Source organism: Rhamphochromis sp. 'chilingali' (genome assembly GCF_963969265.1).
Source record: "Rhamphochromis sp. 'chilingali' genome assembly, chromosome: 14".
Taxonomy (NCBI): Eukaryota; Metazoa; Chordata; class Actinopteri; order Cichliformes; family Cichlidae; genus Rhamphochromis; species Rhamphochromis sp. 'chilingali'.
In genome coordinates this window covers 17147721-17175555 of record NC_137941.1, presented here as the reverse complement: position 1 = coordinate 17175555, position 27835 = coordinate 17147721, and the positions used below count along the sequence as shown (strand labels likewise).

Below are 27835 nucleotides of genomic sequence, written 5' to 3'. Positions count from 1 at the left end.
AAATGTTACACAAACAAGTTTAAATAGTGCTTTTATTGGAGATTGCTTTCATGTCTGTTCAGGAGTCATTTATTTATTCATGCAGTGTTTAGCAGAGCTAAAGTGGTGTCACTCAATGCATAGCTGTGACTCATAGGTTAAATTAGACACTCTGCTATCTACACTCACTGACCGCTTTGTTCAAATGCTCGTTAATGGCAATATCTAATCATCCAATGACATGTCAGCAGTGTAATGCATTTAGGCATGTAGACATGTTCAAGATGACCCGCTGAAGTTCAAACTGAGCATCAGAATGGGAAAGAAAGTTGATTTAAGTGAATTTGGTTGTGGCATGGTTGTTGTACATAGTGTCTGAGCATAGGGAGAAGAATCACAGCTTACAGTAATTTCTAATGTGAGCTTCAGTAGATTTTCTTAGTTTACATGCTGTGATCAGCTGACCTGCTGCTCTTTGTGGATTTACACAACTGAGTTCAACAAGATGTCAGCAGCTTCACGAGCTATCCTGGCTGATTTCCATCTCATACACGGACACTGACACTATATATTTTTTATACTATCTTTATACTAGACAGTGCGAAGTTGGTATAATGTTGGAATTCAGTGAATTAATCTAAGTAACATCATTTTAAATGCAGATTATTCTCTGCTACACTCTATGTAACCTAACTCTGACCATGAACATCACAGCCACTGTGTGCCAGTCCAACACTATACTAACACAAAGTTAGTATAGTGTGGTTTGTTTTGCAGAATAAAAGACATCACACACAGATCCAATATGTGATAAAATTATGAGATTACATGTAAGCTTTAAATTTGCAGTTTATTAAGCATCACTGAGCAGTCCTTACCTTTTAATCTCTTCTTCCTTTCCTGTCTTTTCTTACATCTTTCTTTATCTCTGAGTGAAGTTATCTCACATTCTTTGCTTTGGAGACCTGACAGGACATTGGGTAAAAAATAAACACAGAAGCAACATGGGATTTTTTTCTCCAATGTCCCTTGTGGGTTTCCATACTTTTCACTTCCTGTGAAATATAGCAGTTGGACCTTTAGCTATCAACACACTGTGCAACAAACTGCACACAAACAGTTTGTGTGTTTGCTGATGTTTTTTGAGCTGATAGAAACATTGAACATTTGAAATTACCTCCCACTTAAAAAAGTCACTCCCTTCATGCTTCCTCCTTCCTGTATTAGTGATTAAGCCTGGTGGTGGTTTTATAGTATATGGGATATTTGGGCTACTCAGTATCAACTGAGCATTGCTTAAATGTCACAGCCTACCTGAGTATTCCTGTTGATTATGTCCATCTTGTTATGACCACAGAGTACCCATTCACTGATCGCTGCCTCCAGCAGGATAGCGTGCCATGTCACAAAGCTCAGATCATTTCAAACTGGTTTCTTGAACATGAAAAGAAATTCACTGCAGTCAGATGACCTCCACAGACACCAGATCTCAATCCAATAAAGACCCTTTTAAGCACTTTGAGGTCAGGGAGAGTAGAAAAGCGCTATATAGGAATGAGTCCATTTACCTTTGGGATGTGATAGAACAGGAGCCTCTCATTACGTATGTGCAACCAACAAATCTGCAAAACTGTGTGATGCTGTCATGACAACATGGACTAAAATCTGTTTCCAGGACCTTAATATATATGTATATGTATGTATATATATATATATATATATATATATATATATATATATATATATATATATATCCATAGGTCCCTCATCCTATTCATGTAGCCCCTTCCGCCGGGGTTACTTGCGTAGTAGCATTCCAACAACGCCCTGTTTTCGTCCCTTGCCCACCGATGCCTTCTTGTTCCAGTAGCCCACTTTTCGTCAGGGTGCCCTGGTTCCTCAACACCTGACGCGGACCTTGTTGATCCGGGCGACGTCCGAGCCGGCATGCCTTCATATTTATCTGTCTCGCTCATGTCTGCGGTAGGCTTGCTTAGCATAGGGGGTCTATGCAATCCAGCACATAACAGCAGGGTGCAAGATGCTAGCAGGCAAGGCATACATGGAACGCCATAACCAAGTGGCCGGCATAGTGTACAGGAACATCTGTGCCGAGTATAACCTAGAAGTCCCGAGGTCAAAATGGGAGATGCCCCCAAGGGTGGTGGAGAATGACCGAGCTAAGATCCTGTGGGACTTCCAGATACAGACGGACAAAATGGTGGTGGCTAACCAACCGGACATAGTGGTGGTAGACAAACAGAAGAAGACGGCCGTAGTGATCGATGTAGCGGTTCCGAATGACAGCAATATCAGGAAGAAGGAACACGAGAAGCTGGAGAAATACCAAGGGCTCAGAGAAGAGCTCAAGAGGATGTGGAGGGTGAAGGTAACGGTGGTCCCCGTGGTAATCGGAGCACTAGGTGCGGTGACTCCCAAGCTAGGCGAGTGGCTCCAGCAGATCCCAGGAACAACATCGGAGATCTCTGTCCAGAAGAGCGCAGTCCTGGGAACAGCTAAGATACTGCGCAGGACCCTCAAGCTCCCAGGCCTCTGGTAGAGGACCCGAGCTTGAAGGATAAACCGCCCGCAGGGGCGTGCTGGGTGTTATATATATATATATATATATATATATATATATATATATATATATATATATATATATATATATATATATATATATATATATATATATATATCTCTTGCCCACCGATGCCTTCGGTGGCACTAATTCGGAGGCACTAATCATGGCAGCACAAGAACAAGCTCTGAGCACAAGATCCATAGAGGCTGGGGTCTATCACACCAGGCAAGACCCCAGGTGCAGGCTGTGTAAAGATGCCCCAGAGACAATCCAGCACATAACAGCAGGGTGCAAGATGCTAGCAGGCAAGGCATACATGGAACGCCATAACCAAGTGGCCGGCATAGTGTACAGGAACATCTGTGCCGAGTATAACCTGGAAGTCCCAAGGTCAAAATGGGAGATGCCCCCAAGGGTGGTGGAGAATGACCGAGCTAAGATCCTGTGGGACTTCCAGATACAGACGGACAAAATGGTGGTGGCTAACCAACCGGACATAGTGGTGGTAGACAAACAGAAGAAGATGGCCGTAGTGATCGATGTAGCGGTTCCGAATGACAGCAATATCAGGAAGAAGGAACACGAGAAGCTGGAGAAATACCAAGGGCTCAGAGAAGAGCTCGAGAGGATGTGGAGGGTGAAGGTAACGGTGGTCCCCGTGGTAATCGGAGCACTAGGTGCGGTGACTCCCAAGCTAGGCGAGTGGCTCCAGCAGATCCCAGGAACAACATCGGAGATCTCTGTCCAGAAGAGCGCAGTCCTGGGAACAGCTAAGATACTGCGCAGGACCCTCAAGCTCCCAGGCCTCTGGTAGAGGACCCGAGCTTGAAGGATAAACCGCCCGCAGGGGCGTGCTGGGTGTTTTTTTTTTATATATATATGACCTGGATGAGTGTGAACCTACACAAAGATATATCACTTTAAAAACAACAACAATAAAAACATATATTTTGCATCTTATTTTAAACAGCATGACCAGATTGTTGTCATTTTTGTGAGCTGTATATTAGTAATACTTTCATGGGTTATATGTGGTTAAAACGACCCAAAGTTGGGCCAAATGTAAAAACTAGATCCACACGCAAAACCAACTCTTTTGTTTCTAGTCGCACAAAGAAGACAAACATTCCTGACAATCGGAAATAGAAATCGAAAGCTTCTCTGTGTGTGTCTGTGTGTGTGTGTCTTCAACTATCTGTTCTGGCATACCATTGTTTCCCACCTTTGTGAAGTCCCTGGAAACAATGTGGTTTGTTTCACAAGTTAACCATTAAACATACCCGCTTTTGTTTTGTAATTATATCTATCTGGTGTTAAGCAGACTGCAATGCTGAAGCCACTGCTTTTATATAGCTTGATTATATGGTTGTGGGGAATCGCACTTTTTTGTGCCTGGAGTGGTATGTTTTGGGGTTTTTTGGAATTAGCACAAGAGTTTATATAGACACTATAGAGAGAGATTAATCAAGAAAAAAGGTCAGTGCAGTTTAATGATCGGCCTGAACCTAATGAAACTTTAAATATCAGAACAATTTTCTGTCTGGTCTTATTTTGCCGTATTTCCTTGTCTGTTAAGGGCTATAACTGTAACTTTTTCCAGGCTGTAGTAAAAACGTATTTTCCTTTGATTTTGGGTCCGCACATTATGAATATTTTTCTTCCCCTAATACCTTTGAAAAGGCTGTTTAAACGGAGGATTTGCTTTCAACAATGCCTTCCAAAATCTATTAGAGCACACGGTGACATCCTGAAAGCCGATTCTGCTGAATGCACGCCGTTTCCTGGTCTCCCAACAAAATACTTTGCAGTCTAACTGTTCCCAGCCCTTTTGCACTGACTGGAAAGTGTTTGGATCGTTACTGTCTGTGACAAGACACAGACATGTTCTACTTCATCTACTCCTCTGTTCCCCGCTATAACTCTGCCAGCCCACCTGGCCTTATTCCCAGATGTTTGGTTTCCAGCAATTAGATGTTTGAATGCTCACACAGTGCCCCACATCACTGCAGGAAACCTCTAGTTCACTTCTAATGAAGACTTATTTATGGTTGCACGGCACTCGGGAAGAATCTAGCCTAAAGATACCGGGTGCATTTAATCTTCAGGGACTTTCTTTGGTTGTGAGCAGCAGACTGGAAAGTAGCTGTTATTTTTGGCAACTTTTCTTTTACTGTGATAGCGATGCTTTCAGCACCTGAATTCCTGGTTAAGTTGAGGTTTTCCTACTGCCTGAAGGTTCAGTTTAAACATTTAGAAAAATAAAGTCGATCAATCAAATGAGATCTTAGTTATGATAGCAGTGTAGATGTTACATAGCTGTGGCCTTTGTGGAGCTGATGTTGTCTATTAATTTGTAAGTTATCGTTTGATGCCATGCTAGTAGTAATTAGTTAGCATCTGCAGAGTGTTGTTGGCAAATCAAAACATACAATAACATCAGCGTGTATATTGGGAAGTTGTGAAGAACAATTTTAGCAGTTCTATTCATAGCTGTTTTTTTTTGTGGTGTTACAAAAGTAAAAATGTATTCATTAAAAAATAAACATGAATGTTTTGAAAAAAATCTTCAAAGTATTGAAGAAAACTGGATAGCTCACAAAACATATGATAAAGAAAAGCTTTTTTTTTCTATGAGCTTCCACAGGCATTTGGGTTTTTGACCTTAAAACATGAACATGAACATTACTGCACTTCTCCAGTTAAGACTGCCAGCCATTTATAAGTCAGCACATATAAATGGGATAAAAAATATCATATGACACTTCTTGACTTTCCAGATGCTACTGGAAAAAGGAAATTCTAAGGTTTGTGATGGTTAGAAAAATCTCGTTTACTGTTCAATTTCCTCCTTAACATTTGCTAAGGAGGAAATTGAACAGTAAGAAATGTTAAAGAGGAAAACTGACATTACAGACCAGTGTGCATCATGTAATGAATGAAGAAATTGCAGTTTGGCCATCACGCTAAAGGAACAGCGCTTCCTGGCTCTGATATATCCTCTTCTGGTTGTTTTTCAAGCTCAAAGTTAGAACCAAAGTTAAGACTCCCCGGCCAAGAAATAATCCAGCACTAATATCCCTGAATTTCATGTTTTTGATTGGATTAAAAACACAAGATACCATGTTTTCATTCGTAGGATTTAGTTGAGCAGGTAAAGTAGATTTTGGTTCCGTTTGGCAGAGCCAGGAAATGGCTTTTCCTTGCTAACAGTCTGTATGCTATGCTGCTTTATATTTACACAGTTGGTGCTGTTTGAGACATGTACAGATCTTTGCATCTACTGCAACCTTTACTAGAAAAAAGTTGATAAAGTCTGTACACATTGCAAACTAGATGCACAGTTAATGCACTGCGAATCAGAGCTTAGTTAGAGACCAATAACCAATGAACTTCTTTAATTCTGAGGATAAGTCATGTACTTAGTTTGAAGTCTTAGACACCTGGAAAACATAATTTATACTGCTGTTGTATAATCTGCAACTCACCGAGTGCAATATTACAAAGGCACTGGGTGGACTCCAAACTAGCTTGCATGAATGTAATAATTTTGTTAAGTCTATTAAAAATGTAATATTCATGATGTAAGACTAAATTCCTTAATTTCTTTTGTTTTTTAGACTTTGAAGGTGCAGGTCAAATCATCGTTTATTGGGCTATAATGTAAGGTGTAAGTATATTCATATATAGCTGATAATGTAAGTTTGAATTTTAAGCAGGAGCAGGTTGGATTATTCCAACCTATTGTAAGTGAAGGTAAAAGGTAAAGACAAATGAAGGGCAAGTTAGTTAAAAGAATCAGGAATTCATCAAAAACTTTGGGAGAGCTTTTATCTATTTCAGTTGTGGGTGGTGGAAGTTCTGGGATTCAAATCAAAATACCTTAAAAGTGACAAGATCTACAAAAAGTTGATGATTTAAAGACATTCTTTGCCTTCACTGACTTCCACATGAGTCACCCTTATCTGATGAATTCATGAAGGCAGGCGATGGCAGGTTAGTGAGACGTTTGTGTTTGTTTATTGCATCGTTCAGACGTCATCCCACACTTTGCTTAATGCTCGCAGTGAAAAAATCAAACCGATTGTTTAGCTACAGGCACTACAAGCAAACTGGATCAGCTATTCAGACAGAGATGATTTATGGCTGACTTGCCTCCCCACAGACGCCAGTAATGGCTGTTCTCCAAGAATTCAGCCCTATCACTCACCAGCTCACAAATTCTTAAACTTGACTAACGTCCAATAGACGTCACCTGGCCCAGCGTGCTCACCGTGTATGATTTTGTCAGCCGCTCAGTTGCAAAATCTTCTGTTGAACTAAATTAACTTTCAAAAGCTTTGGTTGTTTTTCTAAAAGCAATTTTAATTTTGTTAGCAGCCTTTTGTTAATAAAATAATGAAAAACACAGTGAAAACATGTACACATCGTGCAACATTACAGCACAAATACATAAACAAGTGTCCTGATTAATGTGTTACATGTGGTCTCTTGTCCAAAAAATAACTAAAAGTACACAAACTAGGGTATGTAATTGAGTTTATTTAGCTAATAGTAAACATATGCAGTAAAACTATTTTGTTTTTAGAGTAATATCTTTTATTTTCTTTCATGTCAAGGTGTATTTTCCCCCCCTTATCAGAACAAGTAAAGCAACAATATGTGAGTCAGCTTTAATATTGAAAGCATTTGTGAATTAATACTTCCAGACTTGCCTTTCCCATGGAAAATAAAAAAATAACCATATAAATTCATTATGAAACATCGAGTCCTGATTAACAATTAAACAGCAGGGGGATGTAGCTTTTAGCAAACATTACAAAAACATAAGCATACGGCATTTTGGTGGGAATTTTTTTAAATTTATAGCAGTAGCATCATGAACATTTGGAACTCTGTTAACAGTGTGTGGGCCAACGTAGGCAAATGCAGAGGAAGTAATAAAAAGATACAAAGATAAACATTAAAAGAAAATACATATTTTTGTCTTTTTTAGTGATTTTCCCCCTTTTTCCTATAAGCTATGCTAAACAGTAAAATGAGCGTAATGAGTCCAGTCATGTTCTCACTAGCTTAGAAAATGTCAAATCATCAATGGCGTGTAATATAAACAGACTAAGAGAATCTCAGTGTGCTAACACTCAATATTGAAAAGCATTAAACTAGATAATATTCTTTATTGGAAATCATTGCAAAGGCTCGAGAATGCTTGTGAAAATTACCATAAGTGAGCATAAGCTCCAGTGCAAGTGGAATTGGCAGCAAACTGTCCTGTTGTCTGATAAATCACTTTTATATAAAATCAATTTTATATAACATTATGAAAAACAAAAAACAGGCAAACAAAACAAAACAAATTAACAAAAAAAACATTTTAAGGACAAATCATTGTAAAACTTAGGGGACGTCTACAACGGAACCATTGTTTTGTAGCTGAAAGTTGGTTGCTGAGGAAAATTTCAACCTCCAGTTGCCTAGGCAACCTTGTATTTACAGTCTTGTCAAATGTTGATCCAGGGTATCCTTCACTATCACTGTCACTTTATTGGTTTCCCTCAGAGTTGACAGAAGTCTAACCGGGGACCTGTCCATAAGTTGCCAAAAGTCAGCGACTTTCTGTGTTCTCTGGTCACCACATCGCTGAGAATTTATTCCAGTGTGGAGGCCCCTTCACGCCTGAATTATTTTTCTACAGTAAATTTATGTAGAGCCTATGATACAGCCTGTACAAGTGGTAGAAGCCTTTAACAGCATTTATACCTTTAAGGGCCTCCTTAGATTTCTAGGGAAGTGCACAACAGCTTGAGTTTGGGAGTAATGTTACACAGAAGTATACATTCCCTGTTAGGCATTGTAGATGATAAACAAAGCAATTTAAAGCTGAAAACTACACAGTAAAAGCAAATCAGATGTAATTTTGGCACATTAAAACAAGTTGCGTATAGGATTAAAATCAAAGTCTACACAGTGTTGTATTCAGATTAAATAGTTTACAAGGAGAAAATGATCTACTTTCCTCGCCATTCTTTTGCAATGATTCACCTTGTACAGCCGCCTTGCTGGGTCCTGCCACCTGCCTTTCTTTCTATTCACTGGTAAAAAGTAATAATTGTTCATTTAAACTGGTGATAAAAAAAAAAATTCCTGACATGTATGCGAATCTTTGCTTTTCTAAGCTGTTGTTTTAACCAATACTCAAACTTTAAAATCTCCACCATTTAGTTGCCGTGGGATCGTCCTCCTTTTGTGTGTTTTCAGGCTGTGTCGAGGTGCTGTCACAGCATTTAAATGAGCATTTTGCTTCAGCGAGAATGAAGAGTTTTTGTCAGCCTCCACTCATCATGGATGATTAGAGAAAAATGTCTACCCATCTTGACTGGAGATCGCCACAGCTCCAGATAACATGCTCGGTGATTGAAGGTCGCAATATTTTGAATTCTAATGGGCCTGCAAGATGAATTGCCTGAAATAGACTGTAGAATCTTCCTGCTTCCTCCCCATGCCCCCCTTGCCTGTCCGCTGTGAAAAGAACCACTGGGAATGGCAAGGCCCGATGATCATAGAATTATTGGATGGTGATTCTAAACCCTTCAAAAGGGAGTTGCTATGGAGATCTCGTTCCAAACTGTGAAATGATTCACCTTTGAAAGGCTGGAGGGCCTGAAAGCTGAACACATCATTGTTCAGGTGGCGGTTGGTTAGGAAATTGTTGGTGTCTGTGCAATCAGCGGCACTATAGTAGTTAGGGATCTAAAAAGGTTTGTTCTCTGAATGATGTGGGACAACAGTGGTCTGCATATGACAGTTCCTTTCAATCAAGGCACTCTCACGCTCAGCGGTTTAACAAAATGAATGAAATGACAGAGGTTAAGCTAATGATAAGTGAATTAATACCGTTGTTTCTGTCTGTAGTCAGTTCGGGAGAACAGACTACCCACAACATTCAGTTTTCAGCTGCACACGGATCAGACATGTCTGAACGACTTTTCCCTACACATATATACTTTTTCACTCTGTGATATGAAACCTGGTGGAAAGATGCACTTTTAAAACTCAGTTTACCATTAGATTTTTCAGCTGTCAGTAGATTACATAGGAACTGGAGGCACTCTGTGAGGTACAGATATTCATACTATTGAGGACTATGATCTATTTTTAGCTGGAATCATGTAGAAAACATGAGTATATCTCTGAAGGGCTACAACCCACTATTTTCAGAAATCAAACTGCTTTTTAGCAGCCAGTGTATTTGCCGTAATTGATATTGGCTGAGAAACAAGGCAGAATCTTCCACAAACTCTGTTACTGAAGCCATGTGCTACAGATATGGCTGTCAGTTTCATGCATCTTAAAAAGAATGTCAAGAAGATATCTCCTGAATGAACATAAATACCCGTATGTGTATTGCCTGTGTTTTTATGTCGGGAAGACATCCATAATGTGCTTTTCCTGACAGACTCATAAAATAGCTTTTACTGCTCTAAATACCAGGAGAATTGCGGCACTGAGTTTGCATGAACATTTTAAGAGCAGCATGAGGAATGCAAGTTCTTCAGATGTGCTCTTACCTATCTTGCATGTGAAAACATGCACAGGAAGTTAGAAGTCAATGAATACTGTAATTTGACTGAATTATGTTGACCACATATCCTCCCAGGTAGCAACATCAGAGGAAGCAGCTCAATCAGTATTGATCTTGACTTGACTCAGATGACTTTCTCGTCTGTGTACCTGGCAGATAAGTATTGTTGTTGTGTTAAACTTGGTATTTGTGAATTTTGTTGATGTGAAGTTTTGAAGAAAAAAAAAAAGGTTTCTTCTGTTATTTTGGGGTTTTTTTGGTTTTGTCTTCTTAAATACTTTTCATTTATAAATATCACTTTGAGTTCTATCTTCTGCAGTGCTGCTGTAATTTTACAGAGTTTAGCCTGATCCCTAATCAAGCCATTGAACACTGCACAACCTCTAGAGACTAATCCTTTTGTTCTGTCAATAAAGGAGCACCTGTTAATGGTCTTTTCATAATGTACACCATTTAAAAAGAAGCAATAAAACTGAACTGCGAGACAAACCTGACTCCTGAAAGTTGGCCTTTCCAACCTCTTCTTTCTTTTTTTGTGTGTTTTTACTGTCTTGCATGTGGTTTTGTGTGGCGCCACAGTTTCATAAGGGCTGTCTTCACTGAGCCCTGCCCCGACCCATTTTTTTAAAGGCTAATTGTGGAGATTGCCCCATCAGATTTCCCTCCTTTCTTTCACTTTGTGCATTTGTTGCCGGGCTCTAAGCCTTGAATGGGAAGGCAGTAGAGTAGATGCAAATGTTAAATTAGGCGAGATTAATTAAAGCAAATTATTTTGGAATATGCGGTAGTCAGCAGAGAGTGGCAGTTGATGACTAAATAGTGAGTGATCAGCTGCTCTCCTTCCTCGAAAGCTTGTTTGAATTTACTTTTTTATTAACATATATAACAATAGTTTAAACATTGTTAATTACTTAAGACATTAAAAAATGGGCTTACTTTAGGCATATAGGAACATACATGCATTTTAATGCTTTAATTAAAACCTACACCAGCCAAGACTGGATGTATCTTTGTAAACTTCTATGCTCTAATTAATATGTGCAAAATTAAGGAACAGTTTCCCTCTGCTACACAGTGCAAAACTGTACATCATGATTGTTTATAATGTATGTATATTCTTGCAGCTAACAAAATGATTACATTGCATTATATTTTCTGAGTTCATGCAGACACAATAGCAAATTTTCATTCAATCAGTGCTGAACAGGGAGATGGTAAATTGGAGCAGCAAAACAATAATTCCACTGATTAGCCCCTTTCTGTGTGGCGTAAGTGAACTGTTTATACTGTGGAGTACCTCTGCAGGAGGAGAGGAACCAAAACAGCCTGATTAGGCAAAGAGTAATTGAATAAGTTCATTTCACCATGAGGACAACGCATAGGATGACAGCTTGCACAAAAGTCTACAGCTTCTGTTGACTTGCATGGCTAATAAGATGTTGCTTTTTTTTTTGGTTGTCTATCATTTTCTTGTAGAGCTTGATTGCAAAAGTTTGCTTTTATGGAAAACCAAGGATTTATGGCTCCTTAACACAGTGAAAGATATAATATTCTGCGTGTACAGAGGTTTTGGTAAAAGTCAGCATAAAATGTGAAAAAGCTCATTGCTGGTATCAGAGGAACTGGTTCTTATTTGTCAAGTTTATAAAGCAGCATTGTGAGGCTGTACTCTGACATAATGTTGCTCTAAGCTAACAATCGTAACAGTTGTAATGCTAGTTTGAATGCTTTACAGGTATGATGTTTACAGTGTAGCCGTCTAGTTGTAACAATGTAAACTGTGGGGCAGGAGAGAAGCTCAATTGCCAACTTTCATTTGCTCTCCAAAAAGGTCATTGGAGCATGCAACCTAGCATAAAACCTTCCAATACAAATACTTAATATGCATATAACTTAATTTTCCTCATCATGTTTTACTACGTTTTTCTTTTTTAATTTAAAATGCAAGAACAAGGCAGATGGAACCATGGGAAATCAGAATATTTCATCAAAAATAAAATGAGTGTAGAACATTTACTTTAAAAAAAACAAACTACTGAGCACCATTTTAGCTACTTTTCTATTATTACCTACTCGGATCCACTCGGCACAGTTCGCCAGAGTTTTCAGGTTTTCCATTAGGTAATAGTACCTGGTATCACATACTTTCTGGTACCTGCTCGACCGGGATCCCAAGTGATCCAAGCAGGTGTTAAAATGTGACATGGTCAGACTGCGTGCCACCGATTGGCTAGTCAGTAGCGTCACTCGATGACTCATGAGAGCGTCTCATTCACAAAAATCAAAACCAACATTTTTGAAACTGGGCAACAAGAGAAATGGCTACAAATAATAAAACCGTGGTCCCTGAGTCTGACAAAAGAGCAGCACCAGATATATTCTCGACCACTGTTAAAGCGTTCATGTCGCATATTAATTACATTAATATCCGAGTCGATCCGTGGCGAGTCGGTCCAAGTAGGTACTAATGAAAAAGGGGGTTTTCAAGATGACGTTTGGCCCTATTACCTATTCTGACTTATAACATAAAAAGTGGCCGCGCAAGAGTTTTAACTCTTAATTGTTTATTAAATATTAGAAAAAAAATATTTAGACTGTTGGTGCCACTCCGTGCCCTTCCTCTGGACACACCCATGCGTAGGTGGCAATAAGATATAATGCGTCTGTTTACTTGGTGTACTTAACAAAGACATCAATTTGTTTTAATTTTAAAGTTCAAACTAAACAAACTTCTCTTTAGGAGCCTCTCAAGTGATCTACATGCGTCACATATGGTGATGTTTCATTGTACAGATAGACCTGAAACTCAGGTATGCTGTTGCTCATCATAGCTATGAATCATCCATATTTCCCATATATGTGACTGTTAGAACTTGTTGAGATTTTATCTCAAAGGGCCCTTCCTGTCGACAGTTCTCCACACATTCAGGTGTCAAAATATGAATATTGATTGTTGATAAAGTTTGGTAAATATACACATTCCAAACATCACTCACCTGACAGCCACTTCCTTGTTGAATGATATGGGATTCCTATTATGCTTCAGTGAAACCTCACGAGTTGCTGTTGTTGACTGATATATGACAATGTGTGCAGCTACAGTGGGGCAAAAAAGTATTTAGTCAGCCACCGATTGTGCAAGTTCCCCCACCTAAAATGATGACAGAGGTCAGTAATTTGCACCAGAGGTACACTTCAACTGTGAGAGACAGAATGTGAAAAAAAAAATCCATGAATCCACATGGTAGGATTTGTAAAGAATTTATTCGTAAATCAGGGTGGAAAATAAGTATTTGGTCAATAACAAAAATACAACTCAAGACTTTGTAACATAACCTTTGTTGGCAATAACAGAGGTCAAACGTTTACTATAGGTCTTTACCAGGTTTGCACACACAGTAGCTGGTATTTTGGCCCATTCCTCCATGCAGATCTTCTCGAGAGCAGTGATGTTTTGGGGCTGTCGCCGAGCAACACGGACTTTCAACTCCTGCCACAGATTTTCTATGGGGTTGAGGTCTGGAGACTGGCTAGGCCACTCCAGGACTTTCAAATGCTTCTTACGGAGCCACTCCTTTGTTGCCCGGGCGGTGTGTTTTGGATCATTGTCATGTTGGAAGACCCAGCCTCGTTTCATCTTCAAAGTTCTCACTGATGGAAGGAGGTTTTGGCTCAAAATCTCACGATACATGGCCCCATTCATTCTGTCCTTAACACGGATCAGTCGTCCTGTCCCCTTGGCAGAAAAACAGCCCCATAGCATGATGTTTCCACCCCCATGCTTCACAGTAGGTATGGTGTTCTTGGGATGCAACTCAGTATTCTTCTTCCTCCAAACACGACGAGTTGAGTTTATACCAAAAAGTTCTACTTTGGTTTCATCTGACCACATGACATTCTCCCAATCCTCTGCTGTATCATCCATGTGCTCTCTGGCAAACTTCAGACGGGCCTGGACATGCACTGGCTTCAGCAGCGGAACACGTCTGGCACTGCGGGATTTGATTCCCTGCCGTTGTAGTGTGTTACTGATGGTGACCTTTGTTACTTTGGTCCCGGCTCTCTGCAGGTCATTCACCAGGTCCCCCCGTGTGGTTCTGGGATCTTTGCTCACCGTTCTCATGATCATTTTGACCCCACGGGATGAGATCTTGCGTGGAGCCCCAGATCGAGGGAGATTATCAGTGGTCTTGTATGTCTTCCATTTTCTGATGATTGCTCCCACAGTTGATTTTTTCACACCAAGCTGCTTGCCTATTGTAGATTCACTCTTCCCAGTCTGGTGCAGGTCTACAATACTTTTCCTGGTGTCCTTCGAAAGCTCTTTGGTCTTGGCCATGGCGGAGTCTGGAGTCTGACTGTTTGAGGCTGTGGACAGGTGTCTTTTATACAGATGATGAGTTCAAACAGGTGCCATTCATACAGGTAACGAGTGGGGGACAGAAAAGCTTCTTACAGAAGACGTTACAGGTCTGTGAGAGCCAGAGATATTTACCTTGTTTGAGGTGACCAAATACTTATTTTCCACCCTGATTTACGAATAAATTCTTTACAAATCCTACCATGTGAATTCATGGATTTTTTTTTTCATTCTGTCTCTCACAGTTGAAGTGTACCTCTGGTGCAAATTACTGACCTCTGTCATCATTTTAAGTGGGGGAACTTGCACAATGGGTGGCTGACTAAATACTTTTTTGCCCCACTGTATATTTCAAATCTAACTATACAATGTTTACAAAAATGTCTCATAAAGACGCTCTATCCGTTTGGGTACAATTATTCAAGTAGCCTACAATTTTGAAGCACTTTTCATGTAGGACTGGCTGTAAAAATACTGAACATATTCATATTATGTAATAACTGATAATTGATTTATTGTTGAATAAAGCAAATATGCATGGCTTGGAGTGAAAAGGAAAACAAAAGAAAGTTGTTTGTGCATGCTGTGGATATTTGACATGGTTTCCATTGTTTGTGTGTAAGAGGACAGCTATAAAGAATTCCAGTAATTAACAGTGAATGGTTGTTAAGGCCTCACACACAGGCCTAGAGAATGGAGCCTTTGTGACTTCCTGACAATCGCCAGTTGAAAAAAAAAAATTTGCTTACTTGTTTCAAATTGTCAAGTTATTTTGTTGTTGTTTTTTATAGTGTGCTGTTTTTTGCCTGCAAGAGTAAAATTCTACTTTAAACATTCATGATAATCTAGCAAGAGCCATATAGAAATATGATATGTAATACTTTTATATATACATGGATATTTTTTTTTTTTTGGGGGGGGGTTGTAGAATTGTGACCATTTGATGTCTTACTTTAGAACACAACACTTTTAGTTACCGGTAAGTAAAATATTAACTTCAGAAGTTTTGTTTGGAACTGAGTCAGTTTTCATGCTGCACAAACTGTACTTTGTAAATTGAAGAAAATATTTGCAAGACATGTGGGAGAATTGTCCACTACAGTTGCCAGTGTTAATGTTAAAGGCTTGTCACTCTCATGTGCCAGATGTACAACCCACCCACCACCACCCCACCAGCCCCACCCCCACCCGCCACCACCCCCCCTTCCAAACCCTGAGCACTGCTGAAGAATCAGAAGGAGTCCTAAGAGCCGCTGGTGGCTAAATGGTCTGCTTCACAGTCTCATTACCTAATCACCAGCATAGCCACAGCTAAGATGCAAATGACTGGAAAACGGCTGTCCTCTTTCATATAAGAACGCTGACATTTTCTCCTAAATCATGCTTAGTTTTCTGCATTTTTTGTTGGTTTTTATGTTTTTTTTCACTAAATGGCTAATAGTTTTAAAACGGAGAAGTAGGAAATGCAAGGCCAGATGCTCTCCGCTTCATGCAGAATGACAGACAGGCCTGTTTTAGTTGCACTTAAAGCCAATTTTAGTGGAACTTGGCTTGACACTGTGAGCTGGTTTCTAACTGTTCTGACACACTGAAAATAAAGATTAAATATATTCCTGAATATTGCATTTCTATGACTGACATTGTGCTTTTTTATGTGGATGCCTTTTTTTCATATTCTCTGCAAAAAATAATGCTTTTCCTGGGCTGAATCTAATCACTGTTTCACATTTGATTTCCAAAAAGTCAATGTCATTGATTCTGTTACCCCGATTTGTTGTTTGGATTATACGTGTTCATCTAAAGCAGTGCTGTTGTTATTTCTAAGAAGAAGAAAAAAACCTTTATCCTGATGCTCTCCCTATGTGTTTGTATCTTATCCCTGCAGGTGCTTTTGATGATGAGGATATCATCCATGTGGAGGGGACAGTGGACCCAGTGAGGGACATGGAGATCATCCACGAGGAGCTGAGGCTGAAGGATGAGGAGATGATCAGCCCTATTATTGACAAGCTAGAGAAGACAGCCATTAGAGGCAGTGACAAGAAACTCAAACCAGAATATGTGAGTCAATGTCCCAGCAGGCCCTTTGCTCCCCCTCACAGCAAGGCACAAATAATAACCCACCCACACATGGCCAAGGAAAAAAAAGTATGTTTTTTTAATCTCCCTCCAATAGGTCTCACCCCTCCCCCTGGCCCATTTTTCCCTTTCTGAGATTGAAAGTGATCAGGGGTCAGGGGTTTTCTGCTGTAGAAATCATTAATAGAGAGTTACTTATTCAGCTACTGACCCTGGGTCACAGCACTGGGCTAATGAAAGTGTTTCCACACAGCTCTTTTCATCTAAAGTAATACTCAAATCATGGCACAGCTCTGTCTCATGCTTATACACCTACAGCAGCTCGGGAAATTGTGTGAGGCCATATAGTGGGTGACACATATGCCTATACCTTGCTATCAATACAGTAAATGTTTAGAATATGCTTTGACAGAAGATTCTCAGTTCTCGGTGGTGCAGGGCAAAATGCAAGGCAAGATGAGAAAAGAATCCACATCTTGGATGCTAGATCAAAATATATATGGATGCTCGCACACACTCAGGTGGTTATATTGTTCCGGTAATGAGGCTGAGCAGCTAACTTTAGCAATGATTTGGTTGCAAATGTCACATGATGCCCTTCCATCATTGGAGCAGGTTAGGATGGGCCAGCAAGCAAGGGGGATCTGGCCTTTCACTTGGAGCAGCATGCCCAATTTCAGGCCCCAACACACCAAGGCTCTGACCACTCATTACACTAACGAGAGGGGCTATTTCACCTGCTGCAGAGGCCCCCGTGACTGGTTGGTTTCCCTCAGACGAAACCCCCCCACCCACCCACCCCCTTACAGCCAGCAGCACTTCCCCACACCCCTGTAGCCCCGCAGACAGGAGCCATTCAGGCTAGGCAGGTGGCCGCTTACGCACATAATTGCTAACAATTTTAGGCAATGAATAAAAATGATCTACATTACTTGTCAAAGGTTGTGCACGCGTCGGCAAGTGAGAATCTATAGAAGACCTCTTTAGATGGCAAAGAATGGTGCTTATCAAAGGCTGCACTAAGCTTTTAGATGGGAGGGATTGTGTGATTGTCTCACAGGCTGAGCCTAGCGTGCGACATGCTCAGCTGTGTGTAGGCACACGTACGCACGTCTAATTCAACATCTATATGCAGAACATCGAGACTATGTCTAAAAATGTACAGTTTAGTAGAAACAATGGTGCTCGTTCTTTCTTTTGCAGTGCCACGAAATAATGTGAAATAAAAAGGATATTGTGTGCAGCCTTTTAAAAGGTGATTGCTTGAAAGACCTTTGAAATGGGATTTAATTTCCTTTGTCGCACTCATTTGTCTATATACTCTAAAGGTGGTGTGAAAATTCATGAATAAAAGCATATTTTATCCTGTTCCTAACAGATTTAAAGAATTCGTTTAATGGGATTGAAATGTGAGAGTGTCTTATTGTACTATTTAAGTCTGTGGTGATTATCACAGTGGTAAATATGACATAATTCAGGATGATGCACCCTGTTTCTTGTTAAAACATGGCCTAAAAATTCAAAAATCAGGGGAGGGTTTTTTGCACGAAAAGCAGCAGTGTATTTTAAATAAAATCAAGCATCTCAAAGCCCACAAGTTGCTGTGTTAGAAAACTGAAAATATTCTTAATTTGAAAAAAAGAAGAAGGTCAGCATTGAGTTCATGTGAATTTGCTTCTGTTTGCACTCATCAAGTGTTGGATTGAAAGGGCAAAGTGTTGTCTTGCAGAAAAATGCAGACCTTTGCCCTGTTACATAGAAACACAGTGCCAGCATAGTGTATTACTCTGAAAGAAAACTACTGTGCAAAGCAGCATATAATTATGCAGTATAAGATAACACCAAAAGGACAACACTGAATAATTGTAGTTTGTGACACAAATCAGCCTAACTTCCTGCTGAAACCGGATGTCGGCACAAGACAAAATCCTTAAAGACAAGACTGACATTATCAGATTAAAGGATTTGAGTTGTGACGAAGTATGCAGTTTTATCGAAACTGTTAAAAAAAACACTGCTACACAGATGATGTTATACTATTTAGGAAAACTAAAGACATATATGGAAATTACTGTAAGGTTCAAATTCCTAAAAGTTCTAATATTTTGTTGTGCTAAATTTATGTGCACGCACCACTACAAGGCTCAAATTTATGCATTGTTAAAAAATGTAAACATGTTTTCTGGTGCTGTGTTTACAAGAACAATGTTTCATTGCTTTTGTCCAAGTGAATCCTCAAATCCCCTCTCCCTGCAAAACAATAATAAGAAACCGGCCCACCAGCGGCGCTTCATGGTGGCAAGCGTATGTGTTTGACCCCTGTGGGACCTATATGCCTTTTATTAACACCTGCCTGTTAGAGGAGCTCTGCACGGCGGCTGCGAGCTGATGAGGGAAACCTGGAGCGGGTTCAGCCTGTGTCACTGGCCGTTTGCTGTTTCCATTTCACAGATGATTAATCTCTCTGTGAAGACTTGGGCCGGCGCGGGCGGAGTGTATGCAGCTCTTCCTGCGCTCTCTCCCGCTGGCTGCACTCTGGCTGCCTGACTAAAAGGCCTTTAGAATTCCTGTGGAGAGAGATGTGCAGAGAGTGAATGCAGCTGGCTGGGGGTCAGTGTGTGGAGCTTTTTCTGCCATTGTGTAATTGAGGCTCTGGCAGGATTTTTTCCTCAGTTCTTTCAAAAGGGAGTATGATTGTGAAGTGCTGCAAGGGTTTGGGGAGGGAAAAGGAGGTAGGGGGAGTGTTGCAGGGGGTGGGGGAGTTTTTATATGAAGGGGGAGGTCAAGTTGACAGGAACAAAAAGAATGTGTTCCGCTAATTTCTGTGGGGCTGGATCAACAATAATAGGCTCAATTTCTTTATTACAAATTTTATAACTACCTCCCTCCCATTTTCCCACCCTTTTCCGCTTCCAGATCCTGTCAAGACCCAGTCTTGCCTGTGGTCTCAACCCACAAGTACCTCAGTAATGAATGTGGCATACATAGCTGGAAATGCTCAATATTTTCTCCAGAAGAAACACTGAATAATTAGCTCTGTACCTCACTAGTCCTTATTCAGTAGGACTACATTCTGCAAAGTGCCTGAGGAGGGACCAATAATTTACACCTTACTAACCAACTTCCAATTAGTTCCCCGCTCTTTCCAATTTCGTCTCCTCTCTCTATCCTTTTCATTAAACAGTCCCGATGGAATATTGATGTATAAAGCTGAGACTCTGAGAGAGACACCCCAGAAGGCATTTTGTCATAATTTAAAGGAGGGAAGGGGGTCTTGTGCATGCCATCCCTGTCAAAGATAGGCCACTCCTGCTTGAATGCGAGCAAAGGCCATTGTTCATTTTGGCATCAGGATGCCATGCATTTAGGAAATAATTAGCCCATACCCTGCTGGGTTTATATTCTTTTTCATCTCCTTTAATGGCTCCTTGTTCATTCTATTTTAACCCCATACAGGACATTATGTGCAAAATCAAGAGCTGGGTAGTGGATGAAAAGAAACACATCCGCTACTATCACGACTGGAACGACAAGGAGGTAAGCCTTTGATGTTGCTGTCACATTTATTGGCGCGATTTATCATGCTAATCTTTTCATCTGACCTAAAAGTACAACTGCTGTTTCCTCTTCTTTTGTTTTTTGTGTTTTGTTTTTCAAGCAACATGTTTTTTGTGCAAATCGCAAGTTAATATTATGCACAGTTATATTTTGACATTGCTTTTGTACAAGCTAATGACATCTGGCCATGCTGATCTTGATTTAGAGGCTTCCTAGTTGCGCCCCACAGAGCCTATACACCAGACTCTAATTTGATTTGGCTTCGCTTGTCTCTGTGTTGTCCTCAAAGGCTACTTTGGAAAGTTGTGGATTCTCAGTACTTGCCTTGTCTGTCTTTTTCTACAGATCGAAGTGCTGAACAAATACTTGTTTTTGACATCCAAACCAATGATCTACCTCGTTAATCTCTCTGAGAAAGACTACATAAGAAGAAAGAACAAATGGTGAGTACTTCGAAGAAGGGCGGGAGCAGATTCATCGCTCTCACTAATCATCGCTAAAGAGCTTTCCTTCTACTTACGTAAGGAATAGCGTTCATTTTTACTTAGTTTAATCTAAACGTGTGCGCATTTGCCGTTGTGTGAGACTTACTGTGGTCTCCTGCTGACAACAACAGTCATATCTCTGTGAGAGAATCTGCCTGGAGGTGGCACTAAGTAAGCTCTAACACAACACCCAGCCCCAGACTCTGCACTTCATTAAGCCCATACGAGCATATGGTCTCCATTTCCAGCAAAATTTCTCATTTCCATATGATATCAAAGAGAGCGATGATTAAAATCATCTGGGCCAGTAAATCATAGGGGCAAGACTCCTTAAAGATTATCTGAAATTGTTTTTGCAAATATTTGGTTTTGTCTTCACATGTTGTTGCTCTTGCTTTACAAGCATCTCTTCACAGCCATGAAATTCCCACAGTTCAGAACGACAGCCGAGGCTTCCTAGATGTGTTTAACTGACTGTTTTCCATAATAATGCGCATGTACGGGGAATTGCATGACTCATGCTTTCAGGTACAACACTGGTCACGATGTCAAAGGGCTAAAGATGACCTTGAAGGCACTGATATAAACTTCCAGCTCTGTGATCCTTACAAGCACTTTTTTGTAGTAATGTTGTCATGTGGCCTCAGTGAGAGCTGATCCAGAAGGCTGGTGTTTGACATCCATTATGTCTGAAAGGGCTACTTTTTCCACACTGCAGCCATTTTGTCAATAATACCAACTTGTGGATTGTTATCACACTTTTCCAATTGCCCTCCAGGCTGGTGGTGTCACTTCTTAGAAAATTTGTTTTTGGCGCTTTACTTGGCAGCATTGTATTACAAGTGAAGTTGTTTACCTATGACTGTTTGTTAAAATGTTCCTGACACGAAAGTATGACTGTCAGACGGAGGGAGGAGGAAGAGAACTCATAAATCAAATGATTCATGGCAAGTGGAACATCCGTCATCAGTAGGAATAGAGGTTCCCCCCTCCCCCCTTTTTTTTCTCATGTTGTGTGTGTGCGTGCATGTTTCTAACTGTGTGAAATGCAATAAATCGCGGAGTGTTTTAAACAGTAGTGCTCAGATGTCCCGAGGGCTCCGCGATGAACAATGCCGACATCAAAGTGTTGATGTTTGACAAGTGATGAGTCACTTCCCTTGTCCAGAGAGGAGCTCACACCTGTATGGAGATGATTACAGGTAGATCTAGCTGTCCCTAATTGTACAATAAATGCTGCTCTCAGCCCTAATGGCAGCTAGTCTGCTGCAGAGACGCCAGACTGCCATTTGGCTGTCGCCATGCTCCCGTGTTTTTCCACCAGCACAGTTGAGATGATGATACGGTTAAGGACTATTCAAAGCAAACAGCAAGACAAATTGCAATCCCAGGTTTAATGTGTTCAGGGAAAGAAGGCGAATCGTAGAATGAGGCAAATAAGCCAATTTTATCTGTGTCTCTCAGGACACCCATTCAGGCCTTTTCACAGGTTCACTTCCCTGCTTCTTTTTATTTTTTTAAGCTCTTTTATATTTAAGGTGTTTTGCTGAGATGCTGCCAAGCAAGATTGATGTTCATGCTATTTAATCTCAGTTACACGATCCTGATATTTTTAATGTATGCATTATAATTTAGTTTTTTTTATTATTATTATAGCCATTTAATAGCATTTTCTCGAAATAGTTATGGCAATTGCATCATCGTTTGCAATAGTTTTATTTAGTATTGTAAGTCTCCAAAAACATTCTGTTGTTAACCGGGATCATCCTGTTTGGAGTATGGGAACCACATACCAAGCTGGCCTTGTTTAGACAAGAATACAGAGTATTAGCTTTAGAAAGCCATCATTAATGGAGGGATCAGACAAGGAGCAAGGCCTCCTTTCATCCCCAGGTTCTCTGCTGGAGACAGTACATCATTTACTGTTGAGAGGAGCACATGGCTCCAATCCTATACAGTGTATGTGTATGAGAATGCGTACATGTGCATGTTTGAAGTCTGTTTCAGAGGCGACTCCATGCTCATTTGGATGCTGGTGTAATTGCGGTGTGGAGATCAAAGGCGCGCTGGCCGAGTGATGTTCCAGAGGAGACTTTACCACACAGCCCTCTCCTCTGTGCAGAGGGGGCCGCCTGCTGCTCACCGCTCCCCTCTCCCCTCTAGCCATGCACTGCCCCCTGCACATCCCCGCTCGTAAAAAATGATTAAGGCTGCATTTGTCATGTGTTTATGACTGAGAGGCATTGCGTGATAGGGAATGGCATCTACAAGAGTCTATCAAGAGGCTTTCTCCTCTTTCCCCGGCGTCAGTGAGCTGCCTGGAAGACTATTCAACAGAGCGCAGTGTGTGTGTGTGCGTGTGTGTGTCTGTGAGAGCACTGTTGATAATGTGGTGGCTGCAGTCTGCCCAATGCTGGCATCTTTACTCGTCATCTAAGACGTTGTGTAGGACTCTTTCTTTCTTTTAATAGATTTGATATCAGATATTTATTTAATCTTCTTCTTAATCTTCGAAGAGTATTCATATTTTGTAATGACAGAAGACACAATTAGAGGACACTTCAGCTATACTGTGATGTTTTTTCCTCCCTTGTCATTTCTTTTTCTGCCTTTTTCTTCTCCTTCTTTTGGACAATGTGCATTAAAGTAAATTGGTGCCTCTTAAGTAGATGAGTTGACCTTTAAGGAAACCGGCAAGCGTGACCTGTCTGTGAGTGCCTCTGCCGTGTGGGCTCTCCTGGTGAGTGTAAGAACTGCAGGGTACCACTGCTTGCAGCTTTTATTAACTCTGTGCGTGTGTGTGCGTGTGTCTGCGTGCGTGTGTTTGCATGTGTGAGCATGTATGTTAGTCAGGGTCTGTTTGTCTGCCTGTATACAAGTGGGCATAGGTCTGAGGATGTGTACTTTTCTCTTTAATCTCCAAATACTTTTTTGTTGTTGTACTCTTCCAAACGTATTCGTACTTTATCTCTCTTAAGCATTGTTTGCCTCCAGTGCGTGTTACGTTTGGTACCTCTCTCATTATTCTTTATGCCGGGAAGCGCCAACTTTAACATGCCACAGCTGCTCTTTCTGTTGGTCTCTACCTAATTGTGTTTTCCTACCACAAATGCATCCATATCTATAATCTACTTGCTAATGTTTTCTTGTCGTGATGTAATTCAGAAAATCTTCTGCAATCCTGATTCCCCTCGTTAGCCATTTCAGACAACGGTGATGCTTCAGAAGACCTGACCAGTCTGATTTCAGCACAAGGCCTTGTTTAACGCTGGTGTGTTCAAAGATAAGAAAGCAATATATGATTGATATATGCATTTTTTTTCTTTTTTTCTTCTTTTTTTTCTTTTTCTGCTCATTCTGTTGGTTTTTGGTTTTTGCCCTTCTCCCCCGTCCCTCTTCTCAGCTGTTTCTCTTTCCCTCTTTCTTTCTCCCCTTCTTTCCCCCAGTCAAGTCTGTCCCATGTTCAGTAAGTGAAAATAAAATAAACAATAGAAGGTGAATCAAATGGACCATTATGGCAAGGCTGGGATGGTCAATTTGGTAAAGTAAATCCGTTGGGCATCTTTCTTTGCCTTTAGACAACAATTCTGATGGCAAAAGAGCCAAATGGGACAGGCAAAAAAAAAAAAAAAAAAAAAGCAATATTTCCAGTATCTCTTATTTCACTAATTCCAAAGTAATAATAAGACCAAAACCAAGAAGACCAATCCTATTAATGTTTTTTATTTTCCAAGAGCAGTAAAAAAATATACATGGCCCACAATGTTGAGATACAATAAATAGAAACAGTGCAAAATTGTGGAAGCTGTCCTTATATAAAATTCTGTTTTCAGAAAATAAAAAATACCCCATGTATATATTTTAAATAGACTAAAAATGAACCCCAAAATACACCAAATTATAGTTATTTGACTAAAAAGTACAGCGCCTTTCTGTGGTGGAAAATTATATTAAAGCTTACATATGGATATGTATTTGTTTCAAGGTGTATCTTTTTTTGAGTAGGAGCAAATTGGTTTTGGGCTGACAGAGCAGGAGGATGAGAAAATACTGAGAGAAAGAGTCGGTGCACCAGTTTAAATCTCAGCACTGGATTTGTTGACAATGAGAAGAATGTAGATTTGTCCCCGGCGTAACCTTTGAGGCAAATGCGGTGTAAACATGAGGTAATATCTCCGAGTAGGTTGAGGAAATCCAGCCACAGAGGTTGTTATTTCCCCAGAGTCTGATACTCCGGTCTGCCTGTAGGAGGAGCTTTCACAATTGAAGTAAAGGAAGCCCCGAGAGGAGCTGCAGCATTGTGCCACTCTGTCTCACAGCAGACAACTCGATGTGGAGAAGGGGGGTATACTATGTCTGCTCAGCTTAAGGGTTGATTTTGTTACCTCTGCTTTTTGGTCCTGAAGAATGTCAGTAACAACTTTATCATGCATTATTTTTTCGCTGTCTTATAATTTTGACAAACAAACACTCGTTTCAGGAACCACACCAACATTTAAAGACTGAAAAAAAAGTCAAACCCACAGACAAAGCCAGTCCATGAAAGAAATCACTGCTACCCACTTCAGCTACTCCAAACCATAATTCACACAAACACAAGTGAAACTTTATTGAGTGCAAAGCCACTGGCTCCATCCAAGTTTTTTTTAGGAACTACTATCTAGGGAGTTAGAGTTCACTTTTCAAAGCCATGTGGGAGATATACGATTGCATACTCCTGTTTGATTTGTCCACTCTGTCCTTGTTCAGTGTGGGATCCCGAGAAACACTTTCCCATGGTAGGATGCATACCCTACTATCCGCAGTCGGTCCTAATGGATGCTGTCAGCTAGCTTTCAATGAGTGAAAACAACAGGAGAGGAAGTACAGTAAAACTGAAACAGATGTAAAGTCCTGTCGACTCTGTTAGCCCAGTTATTGACTGTCCCCTGTCCAGGTAATGAAAGGGCACTGTTGTCGTGTACCACATGACCCCATTGTCTTTGATGTGCTTCGTGATGAATACCTTGTAGTAAAATTGAGACTAAAAGTTTTTCATCTTCTTTCTATATTCTTCAGTTTGGTCTCCAAACCCCGGTATAGATTACTCCCTCATTCCTCAGCCTCAAATCTGATAAATGCTGAGTCAGTCTGCCCCCAATAGTTCATAATCCACTTATTCTGAAGACACACACGGGGGGGATTGTTCTCCTGGCATTTTGCTGACATAGAAATAAATGTCTACGAGTTTCGCATCTGTGCAAACGCTAGATTTTGATAGTTGAGCTTCTTGAGATGAGCTTTGTGTTATCTTTGCGATAAGCTTAAGGCCAGGGACACATGCTGCAGTGAGTGGCCTGTAGCCTCGACAAGTTTAATGAGACAAATAAATGAATTTTACTGTTGCCACATACAGCTCCTGAGCGCTTATTATCAGGATTATTGTTGAAACTGTTATGAATGGACGAGGGGAGAAAAAAAAGATGTCGGATTGTAAGCGGTGTTGGGGAGGGGGGGGGGGGCATGATTGGCTGATGTTACATATGTCCTTGATTACCTTCCTTCTGCTTTTATTCTAATAAGTGGCATTCTTTGTACTCCCTAGGACAGCTAGACAGTCTGACACACGATGAGAATAAATATTGCATGTGGTAGACATTAAGCTGTCATCCTGGAAAAAAAGAAGAGATGGAGAAATCCGTGTGGTGTTCTTCAGCGCTACACTTTGCCTGCTCTTGTCACAATTGTCACATCTTGATGACTCCCCCCTCTCTACCCCCAGCCCCCTTATTTTCTCTCGCCCAGTCAACTGCCATGAATGACAGCATGGATACCCCATATAGAGAATTATTTTGGGTGATGTAGAATGTACTCCTCTGGGTTACTGTTTGAATTTCTCATGTTTGCCTGTTTTTTGTTTGGTTTTTTTTGCACCCCCACCCCACAGAAATATCTTTAATGAGTTATGGCTTTGATATTGTGTCCTTAACGACCATCTTAAAGACAAATCTATGGCGGATGGGGTTGTTAAGGTTTCATCTATCATGTGCAAACGTTTAAAGTCACAATATTTAATGGGTGTAGTTATCAAAGAAAGGAAAGTTGTTTTAAAAAGCTTGTTACCAGCACACCCTCAAGGTTTGTTTGAGATACGATGTGAGATGATGCTCTTAATTAAAGCTGCTCCCATTGTGCGTGCGCCATGTTCTGTTTCCTCCAGCCCATGATTGCTTTGAAGATTGAAAGAAGTTGGTAATATTGCTGATAGTGTGTCTGTGTGTGCGCGCGCGTATGTGTGTGTATGTGTCAGATCTCCTCCCTTTCTTAAAGACGCGATGGGTAATGCCTTTCCATCCGGCTATGGCCACAGGGAGCACAGAGCGTCTGCACTCTTGTCGCTCAGGAGCTCACCACTGGGAGGATGAAAAGCTTCCCACAGAGCCCCCGACTTCCCAGCCTCAAAAGCCACCATGAGCTCATACCTCTCATTTCTCTCTCCCGCCACAGAGGAAGGGAAGAGGAGGGGGTAGTATATGCTGTGTGCCGCAACATCTTGGCCCCCTAGGTTGCTCATCCTTGTAACCTGGGACCAGACAAACAGGGGGGACTCTGGGTTTATTACTTGATGATTCTGTGCCTGGCATCTAAGCCAGTACCTGTCAGGACATGTGAAGGGAGTAAGTAACACATTCAGCTGAGCTACCCGGACTCAGGTGCTGGGAGCTCACCTGTGGGTGTGTCAGTGATCGAGCTGTGGAGGATGTAGGTAGCGGATTACTCTTCGGGTCTGTCAGCACTCAATCGCATCGGGACTGAGCACTCAAACCGGAGGTGGCCGACATTATACAGGCTTAACTGGCTCTGCACTCATGATGAAGCCAACCTGTTTGAGTGTATGTCAGACGCAGGCCCAGGTCATTTCTCAGGTAGCTGCCCCTGTACTTTAGATGTTCCTATTGTTTGAGCCATTTAAGCAGATCAAAGCTCTGACAAAGCCCAGGGAAGCCCCCAGGCATTCAGAAACACAGGAATTATCCCCCTTTAGGATTCTCACACAAAAAGACAAATAGGCAAGCTCCGGAGGGTGGCCCCACCTGGGGAACATCTCTATTCAGAGCCAGTCTGTTGCAAAAGGTCCAATTGTGGGGGTTTTTCTTCTTGTAATTGTAGAATATATTGTGTTTTAAATTACATGTACTTTAAATACAATAAGCATTAGATCCAAAGCTTGC

The 27835-nt window shown here is 40.8% G+C and overlaps 1 protein-coding gene across 3 annotated transcripts in view; it reads left to right on the top strand.

The window, feature by feature from the left end:
* The window catches only part of LOC308409535 (obg-like ATPase 1), a 46637-nt gene that overhangs the window by 8757 nt on the left and 10045 nt on the right, over positions 1-27835 (top strand). For all 3 annotated transcript variants that reach the window (XM_080902353.1, XM_080902352.1, XM_080902354.1), the window contains 3 exons: positions 16388-16563; positions 20038-20118; positions 20485-20582. In XM_080902353.1, the coding sequence (XP_080758479.1) occupies positions 16388-16563; positions 20038-20118; positions 20485-20582 (355 nt within the window). The remainder of the gene's footprint in view (positions 1-16387; positions 16564-20037; positions 20119-20484; positions 20583-27835) is intronic.